At 41.8% G+C, this 9820-nt stretch overlaps 1 protein-coding gene and 1 pseudogene across 1 annotated transcript; one reads left to right on the forward strand and one right to left on the reverse strand.

Moving 5' to 3' along the window:
* Positions 1-412: 412 nt before the first annotated feature.
* On the forward strand, positions 413-2394 carry LOC147379181 (small ribosomal subunit protein eS27 pseudogene; annotated as a pseudogene).
* Positions 2395-3982: 1588 nt separating this feature from the next.
* On the reverse strand, positions 3983-6992 carry LOC147379182 (proline-rich protein 23B-like). The gene has a single exon (XM_086367478.1). It carries the CDS (start codon positions 5996-5998, stop codon positions 5213-5215), a length of 786 nt encoding a protein of 261 aa, XP_086223604.1. The 5' UTR covers positions 5999-6992; the 3' UTR covers positions 3983-5212.
* Positions 6993-9820: the final 2828 nt, after the last annotated feature.

A 9820-nucleotide genomic window follows, 5' to 3' on the forward strand; every position in this document is an offset into this window, starting at 1 on the left:
TAACTGGGATGTAGAAAATGAATTCTTACTCAAAATGCATCCACCAGTCAAATTACCAAGTACATGGGGGCAATTAAGTAGTGAAACAAAAAATAATAGGAGATTTTACCTGTGAGGAAATTGAATTAAGGGAGCCGTTTATTAATGTTTTAAAAATTTCAAAACATAAAGGGTAGAATAATATCCATGAAACAAAAATAGGAGTTATAATACTAAATGGGAAAGTTTTGAAAAAGAATAAAGGAATTAAAATCTTGACAAAATTTTTTGAAATAAATGTTCTTGTGGAAGTATAAACAGAATACTGAAAACTTGATGAAAGGATTAATTGGATTTAAAAATAGAAAGTTGGAATTGATAAGGCATACAGCACATGATCTTAAGATGTTAAGACTCATGGGAGATAGAGCAGTGCTATTATTTGTCTGATTGGATTTCCAGATATGGGTTCAGTTCAGTTCAGTCGCTCAGTCGTGTCCAACTCTTTGCAACCCCATGAATTGCAGCACACCAGGCCTCCCTGTCCATCACCAACTCCCGGAGTTCACTTAAATTCACGTCCATCGAGTCGGTGATGCCATCCAGCCATCTCATCCTCTGTCGTCCCCTTCTCCTCCTGCCCCCAATCCCTCCCAGCATCAGAGTCTTTTCCAATGAGTCAACTCTTTGCATGAGGTAGGCAAGTACTGGAGTTTCAGCTCTAGCATCATTCCTTCCAAAGAACATCCAGGACTGATCTCCTTTAGAATGGACTGGTTGGATCTCCTTGCAATCCAAGGGACTCTCAAGAGTCTTCTCCAACACCACAGTTCAGAAGCATCAATTCTTTGGTGCTCAGCCAGATATGGGTATATGTGTGTTATTACAAGAGACAGAGCCTAAGATTTTGTGGAAGTTCAGGCAAGATAATTTCTCGTATTGATGGTTAACTAAACCTATCAAGCCAAATAAAAATAGCATCTACCTCTAGATATGTTACAGTCAAACTACAGGATGCCAAAGGGGAAAAAAACATTTTAAAGTGGGCTAAAATGTAAAAAAAAAACCAAAACCTTAGGAATAAGCCTGGCCAAGGAGGTGAAAGACTTACATGCTGAGAACTATAAAATGTTGACAAAGGAAATTGAAGATGATTCACAGAAATGGAAAGATAGCCCATGTTCTTGGACTGGAAGAATTAATATTGTTAAACCAGCCATACTACCAAGCAATGTACAGATTTAATGGGAGCCCTATCAAATGATCCATGACATTTTTTACAGAACTAGAACACATGACCCTAAAATTTATTTGGATCCATAAAAAACCCAGCATTGCCAAAGCAATCCTGAGGAAAAAAGAACAAAGTTGGAGGCATAACCATCCCAGACTTCAGGCAGTAACACAGAACTACAGTAATCATAATAGCATGGTATTGGCAAACAGACATATGGATCAATGGAACAGAATAGAGAGCCTAGAAATAAACCTAGATACCTATGGTCAGTTACTCTTTGACAAAGGAGGCAAGCATATATAATAGAGAAAAGACGGTTTCTGCAGCCAGTGACTTAGGGAAAGCAGGATACCTGTATGTAAATCAGTGTTGGAAAAGCCCCTCACACCATACACAAACTCAAAATGGCTTACAGATTTAACTTTAAGATATGACACCATAAAACTCCTACAAAAGAACATAGACAAAATATTCTCTGACATAAATCATAGCAGTGTTTTCATAGGTCAATCTCTCAAGGCAATAGAAATGAAAGCAAAAATAGACAAATGGGACCTAATTAAACTTATAAGCTTTTGCATAGTAAAAGAAACCATAAAGAAAATGAAAAGAGCTTTCCGGCGGTGATGACCTCCTCACGAGAATATGCCTCTCGCAAAGGATCTTCTTCATCCCTCTCCAGAGGAGGAGTAGAGGAAACACAAGAAGAAGCTCCTGGTGCAGAGCCCCAATTCCTATTTCATGGATGTAAAATGCCCAGAATGCTATAAAATCACCATCTTTAGCCATGCACAAACAGTAGTTTTTTGTGTTGGCTGCTCTACTGTCCTCTGCCAGCCTACAGGAGGAAAGCAAGGCTTACAGAAGGAGGCTCTTTCAGATGGAAGCAGCACTGAAAGTCCCCTGTATCAAGGTGAACGGGAAACCATCCCAATAAACACGTTTTGGATTAAAAAAAAAAGAAAATGAAAAGAAAGCCTACAAAGTGCGAGAAAATATTTGCAACTTATGTCACTGACAAGGGCTTAATTTCCAAACTGTAGAAACATATTGTACAACTCAATAACAAAAACCCAAACAACCCAATCAAAAAATGGGCAGAAGACCTAAAAAGACATTTCTCCAAAGAACACATACAGAAGGCCAAAAAGCACATGAAAAGATGCTCAACGTCACTACTTATTAGACAAATGCAAATCAAAACTACAATGGTGTATCACCTCATACCAGTGAAAATGACCATTATTAAAAAGTCTACATATAATAAATGCTGAAGAGGGTGTGGAGAAAAGGGAACCCTCCTACAGTGTTGAAATGAATGTAAACTGGTACAGCTATTATGAATAACAGTATGGAGGTTCCTTTTTAAAAATTTTATTTATTTATTTATTGGCAGTGCTGGGTCTTTGTTGCTGCTCAGACTTTTCTCTAGTTGGGGTGAGTGGGCTTCTCATTTGGGTGGCTTCTCTTGTTGTGGAGTACAGGCTCTGGGTGCAGGGTCTTCAGTAGTTGTGGCTCGTGGCTCAGTAGTTGTGGTTCCTGGGCCCTGGAGCACACACTCAGTAATTATGGTACAAGGGCTTAGTTGCTGTGCTGCATGTGGGGTCTTCCCAGACCAGGGATTGAATCCATGTCTGCTGTATTGGCAGGCAGATTCTTTACCACTGGACCCCAAGGGAAGCCCAGGAGGTTTCTTAAGAAACTAAAACCCGTTGCCATATGGTCCAGCAATCTCACTCCTGGACAAATATCCAGAGAAAACTCTGATTTGAAGAGACACATGCACCCTAATGTTCATGGTAACACTATTTAAAATAGCCAAAACATGGAAACAGTCTAAATGTCCATCCACAGATGAATGGATAAAAGAGATATGGTATATGTATACAATGGAATACTACTCAACCATAAAAAGAATGAAGTAATGCCATTTGCAGCAATATGGATGGACCTTGAGAGTATCATACGAAGTGAAATAAGTCAGAGGAAGACAAATATCATGATATCACTTATATGTAGAATCTAAACTGATACAAATGAATGATTTACAAAACAGAAGCAGAATCAGAGACATAGAAAACAATCTTATGCTTACCAAAGGGGACAGTGGGTGGGGGAGGGATAAATTAGGAATTTGGGACTAGCAGATACAAACTACTATATATATAAAGTAGATGAACAATAAAGTCCTACTGTATAGCATGGGGAACTATGTTCAATATTCTGTAATAAACCATAATGGAAAATGAAAGTCACTCAGTCCTGTCCAGTTCTTTGCAACCCCATGGAATTCTCCAGGCCAGAATACTGGAGTGGGTAGCATTTCCCTTCTCCAGGGGATCTTTCCAACCCAGGAATTGAACCCAGGTCTCCTGGGTTCTGGGCAGACTCTTTACCAGCTGATCCACTAGGGAAGCCCAAGAAGACTGGAGTGGGTAGCCTATCCCTTCTCCAGCAGATCTTCCTGACCCAGGAATCAAACCGGGGTCTCCTGCATTGCAGGATGATTCTTTACCAACTGAACTATCAGGAAAGCCCCAAACCATAATGGAAAAGAATATGAAAAATAACATATATATCTGAATCACTTTGCTATACACCAGAAACTAACACAACAATGTAAATGAACTGTACTTCAATAAAAATAACAAAATTTTTAAAAATGCTAAAATGAACAACTGAATCAAATAGAAAAGGAGTAACAACTTAATTGGCAGAGACCTCTTGCCTGCAACAACAATAAAAAATGAAAGAACAATGGAGTAATAGCTTTAAAGTACTTTAATGTCACATTAAAATTAGGAATAATATATAATAAAACATTTTCAGTAATAAGAGACTTAGGAGAGTATGCTGCATTAAAAACATGTTGAGCCAGGGGTCAAACCCAGATCTCCCCCATTGCAGGTGGATGCTTTACCAGGTGAGCCACAAGGGAAGCCCATAATGTACAACACAGGATATCCATATCTGTCATAAACCATAATGGAAAAGAATATGGAAATATATGTTTATATAACTGAAACACTTTGTAGAACAGAAATTAATACAACACTGTAAATCAACTATATTTCAATAAAACATTTTGCTATTTTTGTATCTATTAAAATATTAAAAACAAACATGTTGAGATTTACAAAACCAAGATAGTTTACTATAATGTGATATAGTGGAAAGAACAATTTTTAAAGGATATTCTTCACCAAGAAAACTGAGGCTAGACTTTGAGAGTGGAATGTAAGAATAAAATAGTAGAGAAGAAATGGTAAAGCATGTTGGTTTATATAAATAGTAATATATATATAAATACCATTAGATTTTATTTCTTTTATAAAAATGTGAAGTAAATGTAATAAATTAATGTTTTAAAACAAGTTTGATATAAGAAAAAATTCGAGGTAGAATTCTAAATGGAAGAGAACTTCCTCAGGTTAAGAGGAAACTAAGAACAAACATCATGCTATTATGTTTGACAGCCATCATACTATTTTGCAGTTTTCCAAGGGAGCAGCTCCAAACACCAAGAAAGAGAAAGGCTCTGGCTAAATATCTTTATAAATTCATGAGAAAACATATAAGGAAGGAAATTAACAACATGAGAAATCCCCAGCAATTTCCTGTTTGGGGAAGCTATAGGGTAGTAACCGTACGATGCAAGAGAGAGTACAATTTGAGAGAAAATAACTGATGCGAAAGGAAGGGGAATGGAGAGGCCTGAGAATGATGCGTAAAAAAGTCCAAACGTCTGAAAACACATTGTCCGGTATCCCTGGACAGATTTTCCATTTCAAAGATGAGGTCTAGAATCTGCTTTCTCTTCTTGACGTCTTCTCCTGCCACTATAGCCAGTCTGGAGTGAAAAAGAAATTGTTGGTACAAGGCACATGAGATGCTTAATTTCCAGGTTGTAGGACTTTGAATGTCAAGGACACTGGGAAGTCCATTGGGCCGCCAGGATGGTAGCTACAATTGTGTCCTTGTGGCCCAGAGTGTAGTTCATTCTGGAAACAGACATCTCCGAGCCTTGGGCGCAGGACCGTGAGGGCGCGGGGGGCGCTCGTGAGGGCTCGGACTTGGAGAGGGCGGTAGAGACTGGAGTGGTGAGTCAGGGAAGGGCTCCAGAAGGTGCATGTCTAGGTGGTTGTCGTGGTGAGGAGAGCATCTCTCTGGACTAGGGTTAGGCGCCCGAGGCCAGAACTCTGGGAAGAAGCCCTGTGCGTCGGAGCGCCACACCCTGGCGTCTGGGCTGCGGAGCCCAGCGATGAGGCCGCCTGCCGGATCCATCTCTGGTGACAGGAAGTCAGAGCCCGAGTCGGCGTCGTCCCCGTTGGTCTCTTCTTCGCAAGCGACCTCTGGCACAGCTGCGCAGAATCCCGGTTCCAGAGCCGTGTACTCCCTGGGAGGGCTCAGGAGAGCGGCCCGTTCAAGGACCTGTCCCGACGGGCCTTCCACCCTCGAGCTCAAGAGGGCCTCGGGGACCAGTGTGAGGATGAAATCTCCGAGAGCCACTTGCAGCACGGACGTGGGCTCGGGCTCCAGCACCAGATCTACGTCGTCCAGGGGCAGATGCAGGGCACAGCCAGCGGGCAGAACCAGCACGCGTGTGAGAGCGCCCGCAGCCGTAGGTCCTGTCAGGTTGTCCACGCTGGGCGCCGTCTCGGACTCGGACTCGGGGCGCGCGCGCTCCTCCGTTCGGCGGCGCTTGGCAGGGCTGGTTTCTCCGGCCTGGTTTCCCCATCGGTCTGAGGCGTAGGCACCGGGGCTTCGAGGCCTGCTGCCCATCAGTTCGACAGAAGGACGGCACTTCTGGGGCCTGGCAGAGGGCAAAGAGGCGCTCAGTGCTGCACGCTGTGACGCGGTGCGGGCCAGCTGGGGCGCAGGACGGCGCGATGGTGGGCGAGTCCTCAGAGCTCCGGGACTGCCTCCCTGTGGTCTTGCAGTCCAGGCTTCAAGGGGATCGGCGTCGGGCGCTGGGCTGAGCCTCTCGCCTTCTAGTCTTCAGCACCTCACACCGATTAGTCAGTGCACCAGACGGCCAAAGATATGGCACGCGACGCCAGTGGAATCCTCGTCGTAAAATGTCACGCTAAGCCCCGCCCCTCGGAGGCCCCGCCCCCTCGGAGGCCCCGCCCCACAGAACTCGCGGTATCTGTGCCGCCCAATAGTCAGGGCTGTAGTTGATAGGTCACAGTAGGGAACTACTTTTATAGTACTCCAGGGAACAGAATATTTGTGTGCCTCATTTTTAGGAAAAAAAAAAGATACACCAATAACAGAACTGTAAATATTAGTTACCTTTAAATTAATGTTTTCCTTTGATTTCAGGCATGGTAGAGAAAGAAACCATGGTCGGCTTCCTTGGTAACTCAGTGAAGTATGGCTTGCAATGCAGGAGACCCGGGTTCGATCCCTGGGTAGGGAAGATCCTTTGGAGCAGGGCATGGCTATCTCCTCCAGTATTCTTGCCTAGAAAATCCCATGGACAGCGGAGACTGGAGGGCTACAGTTCATGGAGTTGTGAAGAGTCGGACATGACTGAGTGACTAACACACACACAGAGAAAGACAACCGCTCAAATAGACCACCCCCTTGGCAGCATAAAACAGACCTATCTAAATGCTCCATGAAAATCCTTTAAAGCTTGGTTTCTGAAGAGTAAATAGAAAATACTCATATCTGTTTAGGTAAAATTCCGTCTTAATATTAAATAAAATATTTGTGGCAGTTTCTTCCTAAAGGTAAAAGGCTGTTAAAAAATAAAACTATCTTGGGATAATTAAATTGTTTTATTGAGTATTTATTATGTATCACTCATTTTACTGAGTTTTGAAAAACAATCGTTTTCTCGATTGAGCCAATACTTTGTTGAGGTATGATTGACATACAGAAAGCTATACATTTCAAATATATACAACTTGAGTTTGTGTATAAGTATACACTGGTGAAACTATCACCACAATCTAAGCCATAAACGAACGGGCTTCTCTGGTGGTGCGGTCGGTAAAGAATCTGCTCATAATGCGGGAGACTTGGGTTCGATCCCTGGTTTGGGAAGATCCCCTGGAGGAGGGCATGGCAACCCACTCCAGTATTCTTGCCAGGATAATCCCCACAGAAGAACCTGGCGGGCTGCAATTCATTGGGGTCGCAAAAAGTCCAAGGAGACTGAGAGACTTAGCACAGCACAGCATATATCTATGAACTGCGGAAGTGTCTTCCTGCCGTCTTTGGAAAAAAGTGATTTTTTTTTTTGTTTTGGTATCCACAACACCTGAAGTTCAGAGTAAAAAAAAAAAAGTTATTATGTACCAAGTTTATGTTAGATGTAGGCGTCCAATGCACACTTATCTGGTTTTAAATCGTGAACTCTTAACTCATGTATTTATCACATACACCTAGGACTGCAGTACTAATTGATTCTCTGTGTGCCTTTTCAAGCTAATAGGTAATGACTTTCTTCTTTTTTCCCCAAAATATTTTTCACAGTTTGCATTCCTGTGAGCAGAGTATGTTTCCATTTCACTGCATCCTTGTGAACATTTCTTATTTATAGACTCTTACCTGTTTTCCAACCTAGTACAGTAAAATGTTATCTCACTGTGTTTTCATTTTGCATTTATGATTGTAAATGAAGGTGGATCATTTTTCCACATGATTATTAGCCAATATTATATCTAATTCTTTGAAGTATTCCTATCTTCTATTTTTTTTAACCTTTAAAAAATTAGGATTCAACTCTTCCTCCAGCTTTATGCAGTGCTGATTCTTTCTTCTTCAAAGACCAATTCAGACAGCACTTTCTTGAAAAGGGCATTTCTGGCCATTTTATTTGAAATGGCATTCTTGACTTACTCCTTATATCATCTTTCTCTCTATAGCCTTCATAGTATTATCATAATCTGTAAATAAACAAAATATTGTTTAAAAAATTGAGGTTCAGTCATACTACATGCTGCTGCTGCTGCTAAGTCGCTTCAGTCGTGTCTGACTCTGTGGGACCCCAATAGACAGCAGCCCACCAGGCTCCCCCGTCCCTGGGATTCTCCAGGCAAGAACACTGGAGTGGGTTGCCATTTCCTTCTCCAGTGCATGAAAGTGAAAAGTGAAAGTCAAGTCGCTCAGTTGTGTCTGACTCTTAGCGACCCCATGGACTGCAGCCCACCAGGCTCCTCTGTCCATGGGATTCTCTAGGCAAAAGTACTGGAGTGGGGTGCCATTGCCTTCTCCCATACTACATACCAGTCACTTATCAAATGTGAGTGTAACAAGTGTCTGTATCAGAGTCTTCAAATATTTTAACACTAGATTCACTGTAATTCTCACTCATCCCACATCTGTTGTAATTTGTGGTGAGTTTAATATTCTCATGGATCTCGCCCCTTACCACCCCCTCTCCCCCAGTCTTGGCTTCTTAGTTCTCTTCCCCTTCAGTGCTTTTGTCCTCCTTCCTACTTCATTGACTCAAACTCTTGACATTGTCATTATGAAACCTATTTTGCAGTCATCAGTTAGATCCATTCCATAGGTCCCCAACCTCTGAGATCCAATGCCTGATGATCTGATATGATAATAATATAAATAAAGTGCACAATAAATGTAATGCACTTGAATCATCCCCAAACCATCCACCAACCTCGTCTCATGGATAAATTGTCTTTCACAAAACTGGTTCCTTGCAGCACTGTTTACAAAAGCTAGGACATGGAAGCAACCTAGATGTCCATCAGCAGACAAATGAATAAGAAAGTTATGGTACATATACACAATGGAATATTACTCAGCTATTAAAAAGAATGTATCTGAGTCAGTTCTAATGAGGTGAATGAAATTGGAGCCTATTATACAGAGTGAAGTAAGTCAGAAAGAAAAAAAACCAATACAGTATATTAACGCATATATATGGAATTTAGAAAGAAGGTAGTGATGACGTTATGTGCAAAACAACAAAAGAGACATAGATGTAAAGAACAGACTTTTGGACTCTGTGGGAGAAGGTGAGGGTGGGATGGTTTGATAGAATAGCATTGAAACATGCGTATTAACCATATGTGAAATAGATGACCAGTCCAAGTTTGATGCATGAGATAGGGCACTCAAAGCCAGTGCACTGGGATGACCCAGAGGCACAGGATGGGGAGGGAGGTGGGAAAGGGGTTTGGGATGGGGGTCATATATATGCCTGTGGCTGAGTCATGTCAATGTATGGCAAAAACCATCACAATATTGTAAAGTAATTAGCCTCCAATTAAAATAAATAAATAAAATTTAAAAACTGTTCCTGGTGGCAAAAAGATTGGGGACCACTGCATAAGACTATAACTTAATAGTAAACTGTAATCTGCCTTCACTGGTCAAGCTCACCTTAACTGTTTGTACAGAACTTGCATATCCTCCAAGCATCATGTAGCCTATAAGAATAAGTTGTTAAGATGTTTCCCCATGTTCTTTTTCTGGAAAATGGAGTCAGCTATTGTCCTGTTTGAACTCCAGCTGATTAAGACTGGTTGGGACTACCAATTCTCCTCCTGGCTTGGGAGAGTGTTTGATCAGTGACCTTTTGAGATCAGAGGGCCAAAATTCCACCCTCAGAAAATACTAATGCCA

This window comes from Bos grunniens, chromosome 1 (assembly GCF_055505025.1).
Source record: "Bos grunniens cultivar Pamir isolate PY7600 chromosome 1, Bosgru_T2T1.0, whole genome shotgun sequence".
Taxonomy (NCBI): Eukaryota; Metazoa; Chordata; class Mammalia; order Artiodactyla; family Bovidae; genus Bos; species Bos grunniens.

What these genes read in the sequence shown, in the direction of transcription:
- LOC147379182 (XM_086367478.1), bottom strand. Translation starts at nt 5,998, where the DNA reads ATGGGCAGCAGGCCTCGAAGCCCCGGTGCCTACGCCTCAGACCGATGG.